This window comes from Cherax quadricarinatus, chromosome 44 (assembly GCF_038502225.1).
Source record: "Cherax quadricarinatus isolate ZL_2023a chromosome 44, ASM3850222v1, whole genome shotgun sequence".
NCBI classification, from domain to species: Eukaryota; Metazoa; Arthropoda; class Malacostraca; order Decapoda; family Parastacidae; genus Cherax; species Cherax quadricarinatus.
This window is the reverse complement of record NC_091335.1, coordinates 10,592,024-10,617,646: the sequence shown is the minus strand read 5'-3', so window position 1 is coordinate 10,617,646 and position 25,623 is coordinate 10,592,024. Positions and strand designations below refer to the sequence as shown.

At 42.4% G+C, this 25,623-nt stretch overlaps 1 protein-coding gene across 1 annotated transcript in view; it reads left to right on the top strand.

Annotated features, from left to right (window-relative positions):
• Nucleotides 1-581: 581 nt before the first annotated feature.
• Nucleotides 582-25,623, top strand: part of LOC128697364 (uncharacterized) — a 148,293-nt gene continuing 123,251 nt past the window's right edge. Inside the window, exon 1 of the mRNA XM_070094082.1 lies at nucleotides 582-1,728. Coding sequence (XP_069950183.1) covers nucleotides 1,200-1,728 — 529 coding nt within the window. The 5' untranslated portion in view covers nucleotides 582-1,199. The remainder of the gene's footprint in view (nucleotides 1,729-25,623) is intronic.

Here is a 25,623-nt window from a genome sequence, read left to right as displayed (position 1 = left end):
ATTATTATTATTATTATTATTATTATTATTATTATTATTATTATTATTATTATTATTATTATTATTATTATTATTATTATTATTATTATTATTATATATTTTTAACACATCGGCCGTTTCCCACCGAGGCAGGGTGACCCAAAAAGAAAACCCCAACTTTCATCATCATTCAACACTTTCACCATCACTCATACATAATCACTATCTATGCAGAGGCGCTCAGATACGACAGCTTAGATATCCCTCCAAAGTGCCACTATCCCAAATCCCTCCTTTAATAATAATATTTTTATTAATATTATTATTTATAGTTCTTGATAAACATTCCCAAGTGGGGAAGAGCAGCCTCTCATAGCACTGCTACAGACACCCAAGCACCACTGGCTTCACCACTACAATCACTACCACCTACACTACTACTACTACTACTACTACTACTACTCCCTATACGACCTGGGTGAGGGTTCGTGGTGGCTAGGAGGATGTGTGGGTAATGGTGGGAGAGGATGGGAAGGGGAGGAAGGAGAGAGATGAACCCCCAGCATCCCTGGGCCGTCAGTCTGGTCTTAGCGACCGTGCGGTTCAGTCCTGTAGTCTCCTGGTCTCGCTGGGCCACACTGGAGGTTTCCCCTACCTCCTGCCACGCACGCGAGGTGGATTCAGTAGCCCTCGGGCCCTGAAGCCCCTTTTTACACTCACAGGTCTACGAATTTGTGGTGTTCCATTCGTCAAGAAACGACAGTATTTACTCTAAGTGGTTAAGCATCCGCTGACCCCACTGCAACAACTCGAGAAGATAAAAGGCTCACCTACATAGTTTTAACCTAAGATAAGATAAAGATATCTGTAGTGGTATTCCTGTCTAATATCCCGCCTGTCATCAGGACTTTTTACATTTCAGATACCAGTGATACACTGGTATTTACAGCAAACTCTGTTCTTGGTATTCGTTATAATACCACTCTTCTATAGCTCTTGTTAATTCTTCCGCAGAATATAGTGAAGTGTGCATGTGTGTGTGTCTGCCTTCAAGAATGTCCCATCTTGTGGATGTGAGTGAAATGGTTTTCGCAGTTATAAGGGATTATTTAATCAGTGATATAATATAGCTGTAATTTAACTGTGGTAAGAATACGTAGAAGAGATGCGAGTCACTGGAGAGACAAGAATATAAAAAATAAATATAAAGAATAGTGAAAATGGAGCTTCTGGAGACGTTTGAGAGTGTGTTATCCGGTGTTATGGCCAACTTCTCTCTGATGGCCGACCTCAACTCCACGTCTATCCTCTATCCATACGCTCATAACACATCTCTTTTAAACATCGAAGACGACTATCCGTACTATCCGGGGGAGCATAACGACTCATATATCAACGTGGAGCCTCACCGGAATCCATCAGAAGTTTTAATCACTTCAACTTCCTCCCCGAACTTTGCGTCTTACGAGAGGTTCATGGATGAGTCTCGCCACTGGGTCCAACGAGTGCTGGTGCCCATGGTGATGTGTGTGGGCGTGGTGGGTAACTCGGTCTCCATGGTGGTGCTCACCAGGCGGAAGATGAGGTCCTCGACCAACAGTTACCTGACGGCGCTGGCTATCTCCGACCTGTTGTATCTGGTGTTCGTCTTCTCTCTCTCCCTCCAGCATCACCCTGACATCAAACACCCGAGACACTGGCTCTACTGGCAGTACTTCCGCTTTGGTCTTTGGCTCACCGATGCTTCCAGTGAGTAGTCGAAGTCTAGTTCACTAATACTTTCATTCACTAATACTTCCAGTATTCGAAGTGCCTTTGTAGCAGGTCTAGGACACTCATACTTCCAGTAACTGAAATGCCCTTGCACCAGGTGTAGAACACTCATACTTCCAGTACTCAAAGTGCTCTAGTACAAGGTATAGTACACTCATACTTCCAGCACTCGAATCCTCTTGTAGCAGGTCTAGTACACTTACACTTCCAGTACTCGAAGTGCCTTTGTACCAGGTCTAGTACACTCACACTTCCAGTACTCGAAGTGTCTTTGTACAAGGTCTAGTACACTCACACTTCCAGTACTCGAAGTTCTCTTGTACCAAGTCTAGTACTCTCATACTTCCAGTATTCGAAGTCTTCTTGTACCAAGTCTAGTACACTCATACTTCTAGTACTCAAAGTGCCCTAGTAGCAGGTCTAGTACACTCATACTTCTAGTACTCGACGTCCTCATGTACCAGGTCTAGTACACTCATACTTCCAGTACTCGACGTCCTCTTGTACCAGGTCTAGTACACTCATACTTCCAGTACTCGACGTCCTCTTGTACCAGGTCTAGTACACTCATACTTCCAGTACTCGACGTCCTCTTGTACCAGGTCTAGTACTTTCATACTTCCAGTACTCGACGTCCTCTTGTACCAGGTCTAGTACACTCATACTTCCAGTACTCGACGTCCTCTTGTACCAGGTCTAGTACACTCATACTTCCAGTGCTGGACATCCTCTTGTACCAGGTCTAGTACTTTCATACTTCCAGTACTCGACGTCCTCTTGTACCAGGTCTAGTACACTCATACTTCCAGTGCTGGACATCCTCTTGTACCAGGTCTAGTACTTTCATACTTCCAGTACTCGACGTCCTCTTGTACCAGGTCTAGTACACTCATACTTCCAGTGCTGGACATCCTCTTGTACCAGGTCTAGTACTTTCATACTTCCAGTACTCGACGTCCTCTTGTACCAGGTCTAGTACACTCATACTTCCAGTACTCGGCGTCCTCTTGTACCAGGTCTAGTACACTCATACTTCCAGTACTCGGCGTCCTCTTGTACCAGGTCTAGTACACTCATACTTCCAGTACTCGGCGTCCTCTTGTACCAGGTCTAGCACACTCATACTTCCAGTACTCGGCGTCCTCTTGTACCAGGTCTAGCACACTCATACTTCCAGTACTCAACGTCCTCTTGTACCAGGTTTAGTACACTCATACTTCCAATACTCGACGTTCTCTTGTACCAGGTCTTGTACACTCATACTTCCAGTGTTGGACGTCCTCTTGTACCAGGTCTAGTACTTTCATACTTCCAGTACTCGACGTCCTCTTGCACCAGGTTTAGTACACTCATACTTCCAGTACTCTACGTTCTCTTGTTCCAGGTCTTGTACACTCATACTTCCAGTACTCGGCGTCCTCTTGTACCAGGTCTAGCACACTCATGCCTCTAGTTAGTAGACCTTCTCGTGGTCCCATTCCAGTATCACTTTCACTTAGTCCAACTCCCTCACAGAGAGAAAACTAAACTATTTCATGTCACAACAACAACACATAAAGAATCATATTCTAATATTTATCCTGGGTTTATCATAGAAAAAAAATAAAAATAAAAAAACGTGAAAAAATTGCAAAATATCTAGGTTTTATACGAAATAAAACTAACCTTTGTTTTTATTGAAAGATTATAAACACAACGAAAAACGTTAAATAAATGGAACAAAAAGTAAGAAACAAGGTAAAAAAACTATATTTCGATTGATACATACATTTATATATATATATATATATATATATATATATATATATATATATATATATATATATATATATATATATATATATATATATATATATATATATATATATATATAATATATATATATATATATATATATATATATATATATATATATATATATATATATATATATATATATATATATATATATATATATATATGTCGTGCCGAATAGGCAGAACTTGCGATCTTGGCTTAAATAGCAACGCTCATCTTGCCATATAGGACAAGTGAAAATTTGTGTATGCAATAATTTCGCCAAAATCATTCTGAACCTAACGAAAAAAATATATTTCACTGTGTTTGTTTAGTATTAAATAACTGTAAACAAATCTAAAATATATTTAGTTGGGTTAGGCTAAAATAAATTGTTCTTGTTATAATAAGGTTAGGTAAGTTTTCTAAGATTCTTTTGGAGCAAAATTAAAAATTTTTACATTAACATTAATGAAAAAAAATATATCTTTAAACGTATAAGAGAAAATTTCAGAAAGGACTTAATTTTAAATGAGTTCTTGCTAATTGACCAGTTTTACATATTCGGCACGACATATATACGTATATATATATATATATATATATATATATATATATATATATATATATATATATATATATATATATATATATATATATATATATATATATATATACATATATATATATATATATATATATATATATATATATATATATATATATATATATATATATATATATATATATATATATATATATATATATATATATATATATATATATATATATATAAATAATCTTTGCCTGATCGTTTTAATTACTAAACAATAGATACCTGTTGTTTTAATTTCTAAACAATCACTACCTGTTATTTTTAATGATGTAACATTAATCATCATCTTAATTAAGTCCCATGTTCTCTTTTATTAATTTCAAACAAAAGAAAAAAAATTTATTTCTATACAAAGATTACAATATGTGTTTACACAGTATAATTTGTCAGGTACAAACAAAGTCACTGTTATTTGTTACGTACAAAGTCACTGTTATTTGTTAGATACAAACAAAGTCACTGTTATTTCTTAGGTACAAACAAAGTCACTGTTATTTGTTAGATACAAGCAAAGTCACTGTTATTTCTTAGGTACAAACAAAATCACTGTTATTTGTTAGATACAAGCAAAGTCACTGTTATTTCTTAGGTACAAACAAAGTCACTGTTATTTGTTAGGTACAAACAAAGTCACTGTTATTTCTTAGGTACAAACAAAGTCACTGTTATTTGTTAGGTACAAACAAAGTCACTGTTATTTGTTAGACACAAACAAAGTCACTGTTATTTGTTAGGTACAAACAAAGTCACTGTTATTTGTTAGGTACAAACAAAGTCACTGTTATTTGTTAGGTACAAACAAAGTCACTGTTATTTGTTAGACACAAACAAAGTCACTGTTATTTGTTAGGTACAAACAAAGTCACTGTTATTTGTTACGTACAGACAAAGTCACTGTTATTTGCTAGAGACAAACAAAGTCACTGTTATTTGTTAGAGACAAACAAAGTCACTGTTATTTGTTAGGTACAAACAAAGTCACTTTTATTTGTTAGACACAAACAAAGTCACTGTTATTTGTTAGGTACAAACAAAGTCACTGTTATTTGTTAGGTACAAACAAAGTCACTGTTATTTGTTAGACACAAACAAAGTCACTGTTATTTGTTAGGTACAAACAAAGTCACTGTTATTTGTTACGTACAGACAAAGTCACTGTTATTTGCTAGAGACAAACAAAGTCACTGTTATTTGTTAGAGACAAACAAAGTCACTGTTATTTGTTAGGTACAAACAAAGTCACTTTTATTTGTTAGACACAAACAAAGTCAATGTTATTTGTTAGACACAAACAAAGTCACTGTTGTTTGTTAGACACAAACAAAGTCACTGTTATTTGTTAGAGACAAACAAAGTCACTGTTATTTGTTAGAGACAAACAAAGTCGCTGTTATTTGTTAGAGACAAACAAAGTCACTGTTATTTGTTAGACACAAACAAAGTCACTCTTATTTGTTAGACACAAATGAAGTCACTGTTATTTGTTAGACACAAACAAAGTCACTGTTATTTGTTAGACACAAACAAAGTCACTGTTATTTGTTAGACACAAACAAAGACACTGTTATTTGTTAGACACAAATAAAATCACTGTTATTTGTTAGACACAAACAAAGTCACTGTTATTTGTTAGACACAAACAAAGTCACTGTTATTTGTTAGACACAAACAAAGTCACTGTTATTTGTTAGACATAAAAAAAGTCACTGTTATTTGTTAGACACAAACAAAGTCACTGTTATTTGTTAGACACAAACAAAGTCACTGTTATTTGTTAGACACAAACAAAATCACTGTAATTTGTTAGACACAAACAAAGTCACTATTATTTGTTAGACACAAACAAAATCACTGTTATTTGTTAGACACAAACAAAGTCACTGTTATTTGTTAGACACAAACAAAGTCACTGTTATTTGTTAGACATAAAAAAAGTTACTGTTATTTGTTAGACACAAACAAAGTCACTGTTATTTGTTAGACACAAACAAAGTCACTGTTATTTGTTAGACACAAACAAAATCACTGTAATTTGTTAGACACAAACAAAGTCACTATTATTTGTTAGACACAAACAAAATCACTGTTATTTGTTAGACACAAACAAAGTCACTGTTATTTGTTAGACACAAACAAAATCACTGTTATTTGTTAGACACAACAAAGTCACTGTTATGCTGAGATGTTTCGCGCAGATAATAATCAACAGTACTTGCTATGCTCATATACATTCAGCTCATATACATAAGCTTCGCATAAATTAGCCTCTTTTTATGTTCTGCTCATATAAATTCATCTCATTGAAATTCGACTCACTTAAATTTAGCTCATACAAATTCGTCTCATTTAATTCGACTTATTTTAATTCCACTCATTTAAATTCAGCTCATATAAACTCATGTTGTATAAATTTAGCTCATATAAAACAGCTCATATAAATCAATTTATATAAATTCAGCTTACATAAATTCACTTCGCATAAATTAGCCTCTTTTTATGTTCTGCTCATATAAATTCATCTCATTGAAATTCGACTCACTTAAATTTAGCTCATACAAATTCGTCTCATTTAATTCGACTTATTTTAATTCCACTCATTTAAATTCAGCTCATATAAACTCATGTTGTATAAATTTAGCTCATATAAAACAGCTCATATAAATCAATTTATATAAATTCAGCTTACATAAATTCACTTCATAAAATTTCAGCTTATATAAATTCAGCTCATATAAAATCTGCTCATATAAACAGAATTAATGCGATTTCTTTCTCAGTCTTTTCACACATCTGTCCAACGAGAACAATAGCTCACAATACCCTGGCTGGAACAATCCACACTACCTTCCTTGGAACAGCTCACAATACCCTGGCTGGAACAATCCTCACTACCTTCCCTGGAACAGCTCACAATACCCTGGTTGGAACAATCCTCATTACCTTCCCTGGAACAGCTCACAATACCCTGGCTGGAACAATCCTCACTACCTTCCCTGGAACAGCTCACAATACCCTGGCTGGAACAATCCTCACTACCTTCCCTGGAACAGCTCACAATACCCTGGTTGGAACAATCCTCATTACCTTCCCTGGAACAGCTCACAATACCCTGGCTGGAACAATCCTCACTACCTTCCCTGGAACAGCTCACAATACCCTGGCTGGAACAATCCTCACTACCTTCCCTGGAACAGCTCACAATACCCTGGCTGGAACAATCCTCACTACCTTCCCTGGAACAGCTCACAATACCCTGGCTGGAACAATCCACACTACCTTCCTTGGAACAGCTCACAATACCCTGGCTGGAACAATCCTCACTACCTTCCCTGGAACAGCTCACAATACCCTGGCTGGAACAATCCTCACTACCTTCCCTGGAGCAACTCACAATGCCCTGGCTGGAACAATCCACACTACCTTCCCTGGAACAGCTCACAATACCCTAGCTGGAACAATCCACACTATCTTCCTTGGAACAGTTCACAATACCCAGGCTTGAACAATCCTCACTACCTTCCCTGGAACAGCTCACAATACTCTGGCTGGAACAATCCACGCTACCTTCCTTGGAACAGTTCACAATACCCTGGCAGGAACAATCCACACTACCTTCCTTGGAACAGTTCACAATACCCAGGCTGGAACAATCCTCACTACATTCCCTGGAGCAGCTCACAATACCCTGGCTGGAACAATCCTCACTACCTTCCCTGGAACAGCTTACAATACCCTGGCTGGAACAATCCTCACTACCTTCCCTGGAGCAGCTCACAATGCCCTGGCTGGAGCAATCCTCACTACCTTCCCTGGAACAGCTTACAATACCCTGGCTGGAAAAATCCTCACTACCTTCCCTGGAACAGCTTACAATACCCTGGCTGGAACAATCCTCACTACCTTCCCTGGAGCAGCTCACAATGCCCTGGCTGGAACAATCCTCACTACCTTCTCTGAAGCAGCTCACAATGCCCTGGCTGGAGCAATCCTCACTACCTTCCCTGGAACAGCTTACAATACCCTGGCTGGAACAATCCTCACTACCTTCCCTGGAACAGCTCACAATACCGTGGCTGGAACAATCCACACTACCTTCCCTGGAGCAGTTCACAATACCCTGGCTGGAACAATCTACACTACCTTCCTTAGAACAGTTCACAATATTCTTCCTGGAACAATCCTCACTACCTTCCCTGGAACAGTTCACAATACCCTGGCTGGAACAATCCTCACTACCTTCCCTGGAACAGATCACAATACCCTGGCTGGAACAATCCTCAATACCTTCCCTGGAACAGCTCACAATACCCTGGCTGGAACAATCCTCACTACCTTCTCTGGAACAGCTCACAATACCCTGGCCGGAACAATCCTCACTACCTTCCCTGGAACAGCTCACAATACCCTGGCTGGAACAATCCTCACTACCTTCCCTGGAACAGCTCACAATACCCTGGCTGGAACAATCCTCACTACCTTCCCTGGAACAGCTCACAATACCCTGGCTGGAACAATTCTCACTACCTTCCCTGGAACAGCTCACAATACCCTGGCTGGAACAATCCTCACTACCTTCCCTGGAACAGCTCACAATACCCTGGCTGGAACAATCCTCACTACCTTCCCTGGAACAGCTCACAATACCCAGGCTGGAACAATCCTCACTACCTTCCCTGGAACAGCTTACAATACCCTGGCTGGAGCAATCCTCACTACCTTCCTTGGAACAGCTCACAATACCCTGGCTGGAACAATCTACACTACCTTCCCTGGAACAGCTCACAATACCCTGGCTGGAACAATCTTCACTACCTTCCCTGGAACAGCTCACAATACCCAGGCTGGAACAATCATCACTACCTTCCCTGGAGCAGCTCACAATACCCTGGCTGGAGCAATCCTCACTACCTTCCCTGGAACAGCTCACAATACCCTGACTGGAACAATCCACACTACCTTCCTTGGAACAGCTCACAATACCCTGGCTGGAACAATCCTCACTACCTTCCCTGGAACAGCTCACAATACCCTGGCTGGAACAATCTACACTACCTTCCCTGGAACAGCTTACAATACCCTGGCTGGAACAATCCTCACTACCTTCCCTGGAACAGCTCACAATACCCTGGCTGGAACAATCCTCACTACCTTCCCTGGAACAGCTCACAATACCCTGACTGGAACAATCCACACTACCTTCCTTGGAACAGTTCACAATACCCTGGCTGGAACAATCCTCACTACCTTCCTTGGAACAGTTCACAGTTCCGTGGCAGGAACAATCCACATTACATTCCTTGAAACAGTTCACAATACTCTGACTGGAACAATCCACACTACCTTCCTTGGAACAGTTCACAATACCCTGCCTGGAGCAATCCACACTACCTTCCTTGGAACAGTTCACAATACCCTGGCTGTAACAATCCTCACTACCTTCCTTGGAACAGTTCACAGTACCGTGGCTGGAACAATCCACACTGCCTTCCTTGGAACAGTTCACAATACCCTGGCTGGAACAATCCACACTACCTTCCTTGGAACAGTTCACAATACCCTTGCTGGAACAATCCACACTACCTTCCTTGGAACAGTTCACAATACCCTGGCTGGAACAATCCACACTACCTTCCTTGGAACAGTTCACAATACCCTGGCTGGAACAATCCACACTACCTTCCTTGGAACAGTTCACAATACCCTGGCTGGAACAATCCTCACTACCTTCCTTGGAACAGTTCACAGTACCGTGGCAGGAACAATCCACATTACATTCCTTGAAACAGTTCACAATACTCTGACTGGAACAATCCACACTACCTTCCTTGGAACAGTTCACAATACCCTGCCTGGAGCAATCCACACTACCTTCCTTGGAACAGTTCACAATACCCTGGCTGTAACAATCCTCACTACCTTCCTTGGAACAGTTCACAGTACCGTGGCTGGAACAATCCACACTGCCTTCCTTGGAACAGTTCACAATACCCTGGCTGGAACAATCCACACTACCTTCCTTGGAACAGTTCACAATACCCTTGCTGGAACAATCCACACTACCTTCCTTGGAACAGTTCACAATACCCTGGCTGGAACAATCCACACTACCTTCCTTGGAACAGTTCACAATACCCTGGCTGGAACAATCCACACTACCTTCCTTGGAACAGTTCACAATATCCTGGCTGGAACAATCCTCAATACCTTCCTTGGAAGAGCTCACAATACCGTGGCTGGAACAATATACAGACTATCCCATAAGATCGTGAAAGCCCAGCCTCCATTGTTGGTACAACTATTCTTTGCTGCGTTTCATTTTATTCTTTCGCAAATAAACTCTCCCCAGATAAGGATAACTCACCTCATCTTTCATAGAAAACTCTTAGTTCACTTCCAAATACCTGTGCCCATTTATCTCCTCTATGCTTCCTACTTTTATTCTGATACCCCGTTCTTTATTGCTTTTTTTTTTGGTTACCCTCGTCACCTTGCTCTTTCTTATATTTATTTTTAATTTCCTTTTACCCATATTCCACCAGTTCATTCTCCAACATTGGGAATTTCTCTTCAGAATTACCCAAAAGCACAGTGTCATCAGCAAAAAGCAACTGTGACAATTAAATTCTGTATTAGACTTCATCTTTTAAAGCCACGCATCTTACCAACACCATCTTTAAATATGTGATGGTGACATCACATAACTATGACCAAGACTTACTTTTGTGGGAAAATAATCTCCTTCTCTCTCTCATATACGCTAAAGTGAGCCTCGCTATCCACACAAAACCTCTTTACCGATTTTAGCAACATACCACCTATTCCATACATCTGCAACATCTACCACACTGCTGCCCTCTCTACCTTATCTCCTATCATATGCCTTTTCTAAATCCTTAAATGAAATAAAAAATCTTTATCAATATCTGAATATTCTTCACTTATGTTGCATTGTCAGCCAGTAATCTATCCTGTTCCTAAATTCTCTTCCTTCCTCTATGTTCCTATTTATATTCTCTCTCTCTCTCTCTCTCTCTCTCTCTCTCTTCTTCCCTTGCCAACCCTGTCAACCCTTCCTTTCATTCCTATCTCTCATGAAGCTATTTACTAAAAAGATAAATATATATATATGCTGTGCTGAAAGGGTAAAACTTGCGATTTTGGCATAAATACCAAAGCTCTTCTTGCCGAATAAGGCAAGCGAAACTTTGTGTATGCAAGGATTCGAACCCATGTTGTACTGGCCCGCCATTGTGAGCGAGAACCACATGACGCCTTAACCCACAGGACTACCCAATCCTACAAAAACCAAGCGCCCAGCCAAGCTAGGTGTGTTAGTGTTGTTATTGATCAATACCACTCGTCCGTGGTTACAATAATATATATATGCTGCTCGTAGGCTAGTGCACCAAACAGGAATGAGAATGAAATTACCTTGAAAGCTCCCACACTACTGTATGTCCTCGAAACAAGAGTAACACACCTAGCTTGGCTGAGTGCTTAGTTCTTGTAGGAATGGGTAGTCCTGTGGGTTAAGGCGTCATGTACTTCTCGCTCACAATGGCGGGCCTCTACATCATGGGTTCGAATCCTTGGCTAGCGCAGTGTTGTTATTGATCAATACCACTCGCTCGTGGTTACAATTATATATATATATATATATATATATATATTATATATATATATATATTATATATATATATATATATATATCTATATATATAAATATATTATATAAATATATAAATATATATATATATATATATATATATATATATATATATATATATATATATATATATATATATATATATATATACATCGTTGATGATATTGGTCACTATGAGAAACTGTTAGAGCTGAAAAATGACAATTTTAATTATATTTTGCGAATGTTTGCGTTTAATAACCTCTGTAAATATTGACCAAAATAAATCAAATAGCTGGACGTTTTCTGGTCAGGAAGAATAATGGCGGCGGCGTAGATTATATATATATATATATATATATATATATATATATATATATATATATATATATATATATATATATATATATATATATATATATATATATATATATATATATATATATATATATATATATGTATATAAGTATCATGTATCTCTTCACTCTTTTAAAAATTAAATCATGTGTATTAATATCTAATATCTATATACTGCTTTGTTGCTTTTGATCCAAGGAATGGGAGCTACATTCCCCCTACTAGCATCAAACCTGATGATTACCTCTTATTCCCGAGGAAGCCGTATGACCCTGACGGGTTTAGTGGATCCCTGCCAGAGTGATTTAATCTCACTATAATATTTTTTTTGCTTATGATAACAAAGACTCGGTGGCAGTGCCAGCCTGACAGTGCCAGCCTGAGAGTGCCAGCCTGACAGTGCTAACCCGTGTGTGTGTGTGTGTGTGTGTGTGTGTGTGTGTGTGTGTGTGTGTGTGTGTGTGTGTGTGTGTGTGTGTGTGTGTGTGTGTGTGTGTGTGTGTGTGTGTGTGTGTGTGTGTGTGTGTGTGTGTGTGCGCGCGCGCGGAGGTAATTGTTCCGAGCGACCTGATCACTTGTTTTTCCTCGACAAAATTAGATAGGAGTGTGATACAGGAAGACGAGGAGGAAGAAGAAGAAGAAGAGAAGGAAGAAGATAATGAGGAGAAATAACGGAGAAGAAGGAAGAGAAGAAAAAATGAAAAAAGTGAGAAACAGCAGGAGATGAAGAATGAAGCAATCGAGGAGCAGGGTAAGAAAGAGAAGAAGGAGGAGAATGAGGAGAAGCTGTAGAGAGAGGAGAAAGAGGAGAAGAGGGAACCATTCGTGGTAAATTGGCCACGATACCCTCCTGAGGGAGGAGACGACACTCTCCTCTACAACTCTCAGCGGGAATGTGTCTTAACCAGTGCAGGGAGGAGCCCAGTCTTGCAGACCTAGACCACAGAAACACACTAAATCTGTACATCTATCTCGTGTCTATTTCTATCAGTCTTTCGTGTCAACATCTCTGAGGAATGACCTTTCTTCTGTCCCGACATTCTGCAGGAAGCAGGTTAAATATATCCATCTGTCTCTTGTCTATTTCTGCGTCAGTTTGTCGGGTCAATATCTTTTCAATCTAGTTCGAAAGCAGCACTGCAGAAGGCCTGCTGGCCCATGCTAGGCAGGTCCAGGTCACACCCACCCATAACCACTCATGTACTTAGTCTATATCTGAAATATTTAGGTAAATTTGACTAGATTTTCTCTTGGCAGTTTTTCACTTATGTACAGACACCTATCGAATTATCTTGTTTATCTTTCTGTAAATAAATAATTCCATTACTGCTTCACCATGCCAAATGTAGAGGGAGCTTTTAGTCACACACACATATACACACAGGAGCTGTGAATCGACCCCTGCAAACACATATAGGTGAGTACACATACACACAGTCTAGGGGGCCAGAGACTACAAGCCTCACTCAAGAAAAGGGATCTTGGGGTGAGTATAACACCGAGCACATCTCCTGAGGCACACATCAACCAAATAACTGCTGCAGCATATGGGCGCCTAGCAAACCTCAGAACAGCATTCCGACATCTTAATAAGGAATCGTTCAGGACCCTGTACACTGTGTACGTCACACTTATATTGGAGTTTGCAGCACCAGTCTGGAACCCAAACCTAACCAAGCATGTAAGGAAACTAGAGAAAGTGCAAAGGTTTGCAACAAAACAAGTCCTGGAGCTAAGGGGCATGTCCTACGAGGAGAGGTTAAGGAAAATCGACCTGACAATACTGGAAGACAGTAGAGACAGGGAGAATATGATAACGACATATAAAATATTGAGAGGTATCGACAAGGTGGACAGAGACAGAATGTTCCAGAGATATGACACAACAACAAGGGGTCACAGTTGGAAACTGAAGATTCAGATGAATCACAGGGATGTTAGGAAGTATTTATTCAGTCACAGAGTTGTCAGGAAGTGGAATAGTCTAGGAAGCGACGTAGTGGAGGCAGGATCCATACATAGATTTAAGAAGAGGTATGATAAAGCTCATGGAACAGGAAGAGTGACCTAGTAGCGACCAATGAAGAGACGGGGGCCAGGAGCTGTGACTCGACCCTGCAACCACATCTAGGTGAGTACACACACACATACATGTATACAAACAAACATACACACACTGACATGTATATAAAATATATTTACATTGAGTTCAGGCTTATTATAAAACCTATTACTCAGTGAGAGCTTTAAAAATGATACATAAATAACTCTATGTGTCTGTGTGTCTGCCTCACTATGTGTCTGCCTCACTATGTGACTGTGTGTCTGCCTCACTATGTGTCTGTGTGTCTGTCTCACTGTGTGACTGTGTGTCTGTCTCACTATGTGTCTGTGTGTCTGCCTCACTATGTGTCTGTCTCACTATGTGTCTGTGTGTCTGCCTCACTATGTGTCTGTGTGTCTGCCTCACTATGTGTCTGTGTGTCTGCCTCACTATGTGTCTGTCTCACTATGTGTCTGTGTGTCTGCCTCACTATGTGTATGTGTGTCTACCTCACTATGTGTCTGTGTGTCTACCTCACTATGTGTCTGTGTGTCTACCTCACTATGTGTCTGTGTGTCTACCTCACTATGTGTCTGTGTGTCTGCCTCACTATGTGTCTGTGTGTCTACCTCACTATGTGTCTGTGTGTCTACCTCACTATATGTCTGTGTGTCTACCTCACTATGTGTCTGTGTGTCTGCCTCACTATGTGTCTGTGTGTCTGCCTCACTATGTGTCTGTGTGTCTACCTCACTATGTGTCTGTGTGTCTACCTCACTATGTGTCTGTGTGTCTGCCTCACTATGTGTCTGTGTGTCTACCTCACTATGTGTCTGTGTGTCTACCTCACTATGTGTCTGTGTGTCTGCCTCACTATGTGTCTGTGTGTCTACCTCACTATGTGTCTGTGTGTCTACCTCACTATGTGTCTGTGTGTCTGTCTCACTATGTGTCTGTGTGTCTACCTCACTATGTGTCTGTGTGTCTGCCTCACTATGCGTCTGTCTCACTATGTGTCTGTGTGTCTACCTCACTATGTGACTAAGTTTCTGCCTCACTATGTGTCTGTGTGTCTGCCTCACTATGTGTCTGTGTGTCTACCTCACTATGTGACTAAGTTTCTGCCTCACTATGTGTCTGTGTGTCTGCCTCACTATGTGTCTGCCTCACTATGTGTCTGTGTGTCTACCTCACTATGTGACTAAGTTTCTGCCTCACTATGTGTCTGTGTGTCTGCCTCACTATGTGTCTGCCTCACTATGTGTCTGTGTGTCTGCCTCACTATGTGTCTGTGTGTCTGCCTCACTATGTGTCTGTGTGTCTACCTCACTATGTGTCTGTGTGTCTACCTCACTATGTGTCTGTGTGTCTGTCTCACTATGTGTCTGTGTGTCTACCTCACTATGTGTCTGTGTGTCTGCCTCACTATGCGTCTGTCTCACTATGTGTCTGTGTGTCTACCTCACTATGTGACTAAGTTTCTGCCTCACTATGTGTCTGTGTGTCTGCCTCACTATGTGTCTGTGTGTCTACCTCACTATGTAACTAAGTTTCTGCCTCACTATGTGTCTGTGTCTGCCTCACTATGTGTCTGTGTGTCTACCTCACTATGTGACTAAGTTTCTGCCTCACTATGTGTCTGTGTGTCTGCCTCACTATGTGTCTGCCTCACTATGTGTCTGCCTCACTATGTGTCTGTGTGTCTGCCTCACTATGTGACTAAGTTTCTGCCTCACTATGTGTCTGTGTGTCTGCCTCACTGTGTATCTGCCTCGCTATGTGTCTGTGTGTCTGCCTCACTATGTGTCTGTGTGTCTGCCTCACTATGTGACTAATTTTCTGCCTCACTATGTGTCTGTGTGTCTGCCTCACTATGTGTCTGCCTCACTATGTGTCTGTGTGTCTGCCTCACTATGTGACTAAATTTCTGCCTCACTATGTGTCTGTGTGTCTGCCTCACTATGTGTCTGCCTCACTATGTGTCTGTGTGTCTGCCTCACTATGTGACTAAGTTTCTGCCTCACTATGTGTCTGTGTGTCTGCCTCACTGTGTATCTGCCTCGCTATGTGTCTGTGTGTCTGCCTCACTATGTGTCTGTGTGTCTACCTCACTATGTGACTAAGTTTCTGCCTCACTATGTGTCTGTGTGTCTGCCTCACTATGTGTCTGCCTCACTATGTGTCTTTGTGTCTGCCTCACTATGTGTCTGTGTGTCTGCCTCACTATGTGTCTGTGTGTCTACCTCACTATGTGTCTGTGTGTCTACCTCACTATGTGTCTGTGTGTCTGTCTCACTATGTGTCTGTGTGTCTACCTCACTATGTGTCTGTGTGTCTGCCTCACTATGCGTCTGTCTCACTATGTGTCTGTGTGTCTACCTCACTATGTGACTAAGTTTCTGCCTCACTATGTGTCTGTGTGTCTGCCTCACTATGTGTCTGTGTGTCTACCTCACTATGTAACTAAGTTTCTGCCTCACTATGTGTCTGTGTGTCTGCCTCACTATGTGTCTGTGTGTCTACCTCACTATGTGACTAAGTTTCTGCCTCACTATGTGTCTGTGTGTCTGCCTCACTATGTGTCTGCCTCACTATGTGTCTGTGTGTCTGCCTCACTATGTGACTAAGTTTCTGCCTCACTATGTGTCTGTGTGTCTGCCTCACTGTGTATCTGCCTCGCTATGTGTCTGTGTGTCTGCCTCACTATGTGTCTGTGTGTCTGCCTCACTATGTGACTAATTTTCTGCCTCACTATGTGTCTGTGTGTCTGCCTCACTATGTGTCTGCCTCACTATGTGTCTGTGTGTCTGCCTCACTATGTGACTAAATTTCTGCCTCACTATGTGTCTGTGTGTCTGCCTCACTATGTGTCTGCCTCACTATGTGTCTGTTTGTCTGCCTCACTATGTGACTAAGTTTCTGCCTCACTATGTGTCTGTGTGTCTGCCTCACTGTGTATCTGCCTCGCTATGTGTCTGTGTGTCTGCCTCACTATGTGTCTGTGTGTCTGCCTCACTATGTGTCTGTGTGTCTGCCTCACTATGTGACTAATTTTCTGCCTCACTATGTGTCTGTGTGTCTGCCTCACTATGTGTCTGCCTCACTATGTGTCTGTGTGTCTGCCTCACTATGTGACTAAGTTTCTGCCTCACTATGTGTCTGTGTGTCTGCCTCACTGTGTATCTGCCTCGCTATGTGTCTGTGTGTCTGCCTCACTATGTGTCTGTGTGTCTGCCTCACTATGTGACTAATTTTCTGCCTCACTATGTGTCTGTGTGTCTGCCTCACTATGTGTCTGCCTCACTATGTGTCTGTGTGTCTGCCTCACTATGTGACTAAGTTTCTGCCTCACTATGTGTCTGTGTGTCTGCCTCACTATGTGTCTGCCTCACTATGTGTCTGTGTGTCTGCCTCACTCTGTGTCTGTGTGTCTACCTCACTATGTGACTACGTTCAGAGAAGGTAACAACACCTCACACAGAGAAGGTAACAACACCTCACACAGAGAAGGTAACAACACCTCACACAGAGAAGGTAACAACACCTCACACAGAGAAGGTAACAACACCTCACACAGAGAAGGTAACAACACCTCACACAGAGAAGGTAACAACACCTCACACAGAGAAGGTAACAACACCTCACACAGAGAAGGTAACAACACCTCACACAGAGAAGGTAACAACACCTCACACAGAGAAGGTAACAACACCTCACACAGAGAAGGTAACAACACCTCACACAGAGAAGGTAACAACACCTCACACAGAGAAGGTAACAACACCTCACACAGAGAAGGTAACAACACCTCACACAGAGAAGGTAACAACACCTCACACAGAGAAGGTAACAACACCTCACACAGAGAAGGTAACAACACCTCACACAGAGAAGGTAACAACACCTCACACAGAGAAGGTAACAACACCTCACACAGAGAAGGTAACAACACCTCACACAGAGAAGGTAACAACACCTCACACAGAGAAGGTAACAACACCTCACACAGAGAAGGTAACAACACCTCACACAGAGAAGGTAACAACACCTCACACAGAGAAGGTAACAACACCTCACACAGAGAAGGTAACAACACCTCACACAGAGAAGGTAACAACACCTCACACAGAGAAGGTAACAACACCTCACACAGAGAAGGTAACAACACCTCACACAGAGAAGGTAACAACACCTCACACAGAGAAGGTAACAACACCTCACACAGAGAAGGTAACAACACCTCACACAGAGAAGGTAACAACACCTCACTCAGAGAAGGTAACAACACCTCACACAGAGAAGGTAACAACACCTCACACAGAGAAGGTAACAACACCTCACACAGAGAAGGTAACAACACCTCACACAGAGAAGGTAACAACACCTCACACAGAGAAGGTAACAACACCTCACACAGAGAAGGTAACAGCACCTCACAGAGAAGGTAACAACACCTCACACAGAGAAGGTAACAACACCTCACACAGAGAAGGTAACAACACCTCACACAGAGAAGGTAACAACACCTCACACAGAGAAGGTAACAACACCTCACACAGAGAAGGTAACAACACCTCACACAGAGAAGGTAACAACACCTCACACAGAGAAGGTAACAACACCTCACACAGAGAAGGTAACAACACCTCACACAGAGAAGGTAACAACACCTCACACAGAGAAGGTAACAACACCTCACACAGAGAAGGTAACAACACCTCACACAGAGAAGGTAACAACACCTCACACAGAGAAGGTAACAACACCTCACACAGAGAAGGTAACAACACCTCACACAGAGAAGGTAACAACACCTCACTCAGAGAAGGTAACAACACCTCACACAGAGAAGGTAACAACACCTCACACAGAGAAGGTAACAACACCTCACACAGAGAAGGTAACAACACCTCACACAGAGAAGGTAACAACACCTCACACAGAGAAGGTAACAACACCTCACACAGAGAAGGTAACAACACCTCACACAGAGAAGGTAACAACACCTCACACAGAGAAGGTAACAACACCTCACACAGAGAAGGTAACAACACCTCACACAGAGAAGGTAACAACACCTCACACAGAGAAGGTAACAACACCTCACACAGAGAAGGTAACAACACCTCACACAGAGAAGGTAACAACACCTCACACAGAGAAGGTAACAACACCTCACACAGAGAAGGTAACAACACCTCACACAGAGAAGGTAACAACACCTCACACAGAGAAGGTAACAACACCTCACACAGAGAAGGTAACAACACCTCACACAGAGAAGGTAACAACACCTCACACAGAGAAGGTAACAACACCTCACACAGAGAAGGTAACAACACCTCACACAGAGAAGGTAACAACACCTCACACAGAGAAGGTAACAACACCTCACACAGAGAAGGTAACAACACCTCACACAGAGAAGGTAACAACACCTCACACAGAGAAGGTAACAACACCTCACACAGAGAAGGTAACAACACCTCACTCAGAGAAGGTAACAACACCTCACACAGAGAAGGTAACAACACCTCACACTCAGAGAAGGTAACAACACCTCACACAGAGAAGGTAACAACACCTCACACAGAGAAGGTAACAACACCTCACACAGAGAAGGTAACAACACCTCACACAGAGAAGGTAACAACACCTCACACAGAGAAGGTAACAACACCTCACACAGAGAAGGTAACAACACCTCACACAGAGAAGGTAACAACACCTCACTCAGAGAAGAGAAGGTTACAACACCTCACACAGAGAATGTAACAACACCTCACACAGAGAAGGTAACAACACCTCACACAGAGAAGGTAACAACACCTCACACAGAGAAGGTAACAACACCTCACACAGAGAAGGTAACAACACCTCACACAGAGAAGGTAACAACACCTCACACAGAGAAGGTAACAACACCTCACACAGAGAAGGTAACAACACCTCACACAGAGAAGGTAACAACACCTCACACAGAGAAGGTAACAACACCTCACACAGAGAAGGTAACAACACCTCACACAGAGAAGGTAACAACACCTCACACAGAGAAGGTAACAACACCTCACACAGAGAAGGTAACAACACCTCACACAGAGAAGGTAACAACACCTCACACAGAGAAGGTAACAACACCTCACACAGAGAAGGTAACAACACCTCACACAGAGAAGGTAACAACACCTCACACAGAGAAGGTAACAACACCTCACACAGAGAAGGTAACAACACCTCACACAGAGAAGGTAACAACACCTCACACAGAGAAGGTAACAACACCTCACACAGAGAAGGTAACAACACCTCACACAGAGAAGGTAACAACACCTCACACAGAGAAGGTAACAACACCTCACACAGAGAAGGTAACAACACCTCACACAGAGAAGGTAACAACACCTCACACAGAGAAGGTAACAACACCTCACCAGAGAAGGTAACAACACCTCACTCACAGAGAAGGTAACAACACCTCACACAGAGAAGGTAACAACACCTCACACAGAGAAGGTAACAACACCTCACACAGAGAAGGTAACAACACCTCACACAGAGAAGGTAACAACACCTCACACAGAGAAGGTAACAACACCTCACACAGAGAAGGTAACAACACCTCACACAGAGAAGGTAACAACACCTCACACAGAGAAGGTAACAACACCTCACACAGAGAAGGTAACAACACCTCACACAGAGAAGGTAACAACACCTCACACAGAGAAGGTAACAACACCTCACACAGAGAAGGTAACAACACCTCACACAGAGAAGGTAACAACACCTCACACAGAGAAGGTAACAACACCTCACACAGAGAAGGTAACAACACCTCACACAGAGAAGGTAACAACACCTCACACAGAGAAGGTAACAACACCTCACACAGAGAAGGTAACAACACCTCACACAGAGAAGGTAACAACACCTCACACAGAGAAGGTAACAACACCTCACACAGAGAAGGTAACAACACCTCACACAGAGAAGGTAACAACACCTCACACAGAGAAGGTAACAACACCTCACACAGAGAAGGTAACAACACCTCACACAGAGAAGGTAACAACACCTCACACAGAGAAGGTAACAACACCTCACACAGAGAAGGTAACAACACCTCACACAGAGAAGGTAACAACACCTCACACAGAGAAGGTAACAACACCTCACACAGAGAAGGTAACAACACCTCACACAGAGAAGGTAACAACACCTCACACAGAGAAGGTAACAACACCTCACACAGAGAAGGTAACAACACCTCACACAGAGAAGGTAACAACACCTCACACAGAGAAGGTAACAACACCTCACACAGAGAAGGTAACAACACCTCACACAGAGAAGGTAACAACACCTCACAGAGAAGGTAACAACACCTCACACAGAGAAGGTAACAACACCTCACACAGAGAAGGTAACAACACCTCACACAGAGAAGGTAACAACACCTCACACAGAGAAGGTAACAACACCTCACACAGAGAAGGTAACAACACCTCACACAGAGAAGGTAACAACACCTCACACAGAGAAGGTAACAACACCTCACACAGAGAAGGTAACAACACCTCACACAGAGAAGGTAACAACACCTCACACAGAGAAGGTAACAACACCTCACACAGAGAAGGTAACAACACCTCACACAGAGAAGGTAACAACACCTCACACAGAGAAGGTAACAACACCTCACACAGAGAAGGTAACAACACCTCACACAGAGAAGGTAACAACACCTCACACAGAGAAGGTAACAACACCTCACACAGAGAAGGTAACAACACCTCACACAGAGAAGGTAACAACACCTCACACAGAGAAGGTAACAACACCTCACACAGAGAAGGTAACAACACCTCACACAGAGAAGGTAACAACACCTCACACAGAGAAGGTAACAACACCTCACACAGAGAAGGTAACAACACCTCACACAGAGAAGGTAACAACACCTCACACAGAGAAGGTAACAACACCTCACACAGAGAAGGTAACAACACCTCACACAGAGAAGGTAACAACACCTCACACAGAGAAGGTAACAACACCTCACACAGAGAAGGTAACAACACCTCACACAGAGAAGGTAACAACACCTCACACAGAGAAGGTAACAACACCTCACACAGAGAAGGTAACAACACCTCACACAGAGAAGGTAACAACACCTCACACAGAGAAGGTAACAACACCTCACACAGAGAAGGTAACAACACCTCACACAGAGAAGGTAACAACACCTCACACAGAGAAGGTAACAACACCTCACACAGAGAAGGTAACAACACCTCACACAGAGAAGGTAACAACACCTCACACAGAGAAGGTAACAACACCTCACACAGAGAAGGTAACAACACCTCACACAGAGAAGGTAACAACACCTCACACAGAGAAGGTAACAACACCTCACACAGAGAAGGTAACAACACCTCACACAGAGAAGGTAACAACACCTCACACAGAGAAGGTAACAACACCTCACACAGAGAAGGTAACAACACCTCACACAGAGAAGGTAACAACACCTCACACAGAGAAGGTAACAACACCTCACACAGAGAAGGTAACAACACCTCACACAGAGAAGGTAACAACACCTCACACAGAGAAGGTAACAACACCTCACACAGAGAAGGTAACAACACCTCACACAGAGAAGGTAACAACACCTCACACAGAGAAGGTAACAACACCTCACACAGAGAAGGTAACAACACCTCACACAGAGAAGGTAACAACACCTCACACAGAGAAGGTAACAACACCTCACACAGAGAAGGTAACAACACCTCACACAGAGAAGGTAACAACACCTCACACAGAGAAGGTAACAACACCTCACACAGAGAAGGTAACAACACCTCACACAGAGAAGGTAACAACACCTCACACAGAGAAGGTAACAACACCTCACACAGAGAAGGTAACAACACCTCACACAGAGAAGGTAACAACACCTCACACAGAGAAGGTAACAACACCTCACACAGAGAAGGTAACAACACCTCACACAGAGAAGGTAACAACACCTCACACAGAGAAGGTAACAACACCTCACACAGAGAAGGTAACAACACCTCACACAGAGAAGGTAACAACACCTCACACAGAGAAGGTAACAACACCTCACACAGAGAAGGTAACAACACCTCACACAGAGAAGGTAACAACACCTCACACAGAGAAGGTAACAACACCTCACACAGAGAAGGTAACAACACCTCACACAGAGAAGGTAACAACACCTCACACAGAGAAGGTAACAACACCTCACACAGAGAAGGTAACAACACCTCACACAGAGAAGGTAACAACACCTCACACAGAGAAGGTAACAACACCTCACACAGAGAAGGTAACAACACCTCACACAGAGAAGGTAACAACACCTCACACAGAGAAGGTAACAACACCTCACACAGAGAAGGTAACAACACCTCACACAGAGAAGGTAACAACACCTCACACAGAGAAGGTAACAACACCTCACACAGAGAAGGTAACAACACCTCACACAGAGAAGGTAACAACACCTCACACAGAGAAGGTAACAACACCTCACACAGAGAAGGTAACAACACCTCACACAGAGAAGGTAACAACACCTCACACAGAGAAGGTAACAACACCTCACACAGAGAAGGTAACAACACCTCACACAGAGAAGGTAACAACACCTCACACAGAGAAGGTAACAACACCTCACTCAGAGAAGGTAACAACACCTCACACAGAGAAGGTAACAACACCTCACACAGAGAAGGTAACAACACCTCACACAGAGAAGGTAACAACACCTCACACAGAGAAGGTAACAACACCTCACACAGAGAAGGTAACAACACCTCACACAGAGAAGGTAACAACACCTCACACAGAGAAGGTAACAACACCTCACACAGAGAAGGTAACAACACCTCACACAGAGAAGGTAACAACACCTCACACAGAGAAGGTAACAACACCTCACACAGAGAAGGTAACAACACCTCACACAGAGAAGGTAACAACACCTCACACAGAGAAGGTAACAACACCTCACACAGAGAAGGTAACAACACCTCACACAGAGAAGGTAACAACACCTCACACAGAGAAGGTAACAACACCTCACACAGAGAAGGTAACAACACCTCACACAGAGAAGGTAACAACACCTCACACAGAGAAGGTAACAACACCTCACACAGAGAAGGTAACAACACCTCACACAGAGAAGGTAACAACACCTCACACAGAGAAGGTAACAACACCTCACACAGAGAAGGTAACAACACCTCACACAGAGAAGGTAACAACACCTCACACAGAGAAGGTAACAACACCTCACACAGAGAAGGTAACAACACCTCACACAGAGAAGGTAACAACACCTCACTCAGAGAAGGTAACAACACCTCACACAGAGAAGGTAACAACACCTCACACAGAGAAGGTAACAACACCTCACACAGAGAAGGTAACAACACCTCACACAGAGAAGGTAACAACACCTCACACAGAGAAGGTAACAACACCTCACACAGAGAAGGTAACAACACCTCACACAGAGAAGGTAACAACACCTCACACAGAGAAGGTAACAACACCTCACACAGAGAAGGTAACAACACCTCACACAGAGAAGGTAACAACACCTCACTCAGAGAAGGTAACAACACCTCACACAGAGAAGGTAACAACACCTCACACAGAGAAGGTAACAACACCTCACACAGAGAAGGTAACAACACCTCACACAGAGAAGGTAACAACACCTCACACAGAGAAGGTAACAACACCTCACACAGAGAAGGTAACAACACCTCACACAGAGAAGGTAACAACACCTCACACAGAGAAGGTAACAACACCTCACACAGAGAAGGTAACAACACCTCACACAGAGAAGGTAACAACACCTCACACAGAGAAGGTAACAACACCTCACACAGAGAAGGTAACAACACCTCACACAGAGAAGGTAACAACACCTCACACAGAGAAGGTAACAACACCTCACACAGAGAAGGTAACAACACCTCACACAGAGAAGGTAACAACACCTCACACAGAGAAGGTAACAACACCTCACACAGAGAAGGTAACAACACCTCACACAGAGAAGGTAACAACACCTCACACAGAGAAGGTAACAACACCTCACACAGAGAAGGTAACAACACCTCACACAGAGAAGGTAACAACACCTCACACAGAGAAGGTAACAACACCTCACACAGAGAAGGTAACAACACCTCACACAGAGAAGGTAACAACACCTCACACAGAGAAGGTAACAACACCTCACACAGAGAAGGTAACAACACCTCACACAGAGAAGGTAACAACACCTCACACAGAGAAGGTAACAACACCTCACACAGAGAAGGTAACAACACCTCACACAGAGAAGGTAACAACACCTCACACAGAGAA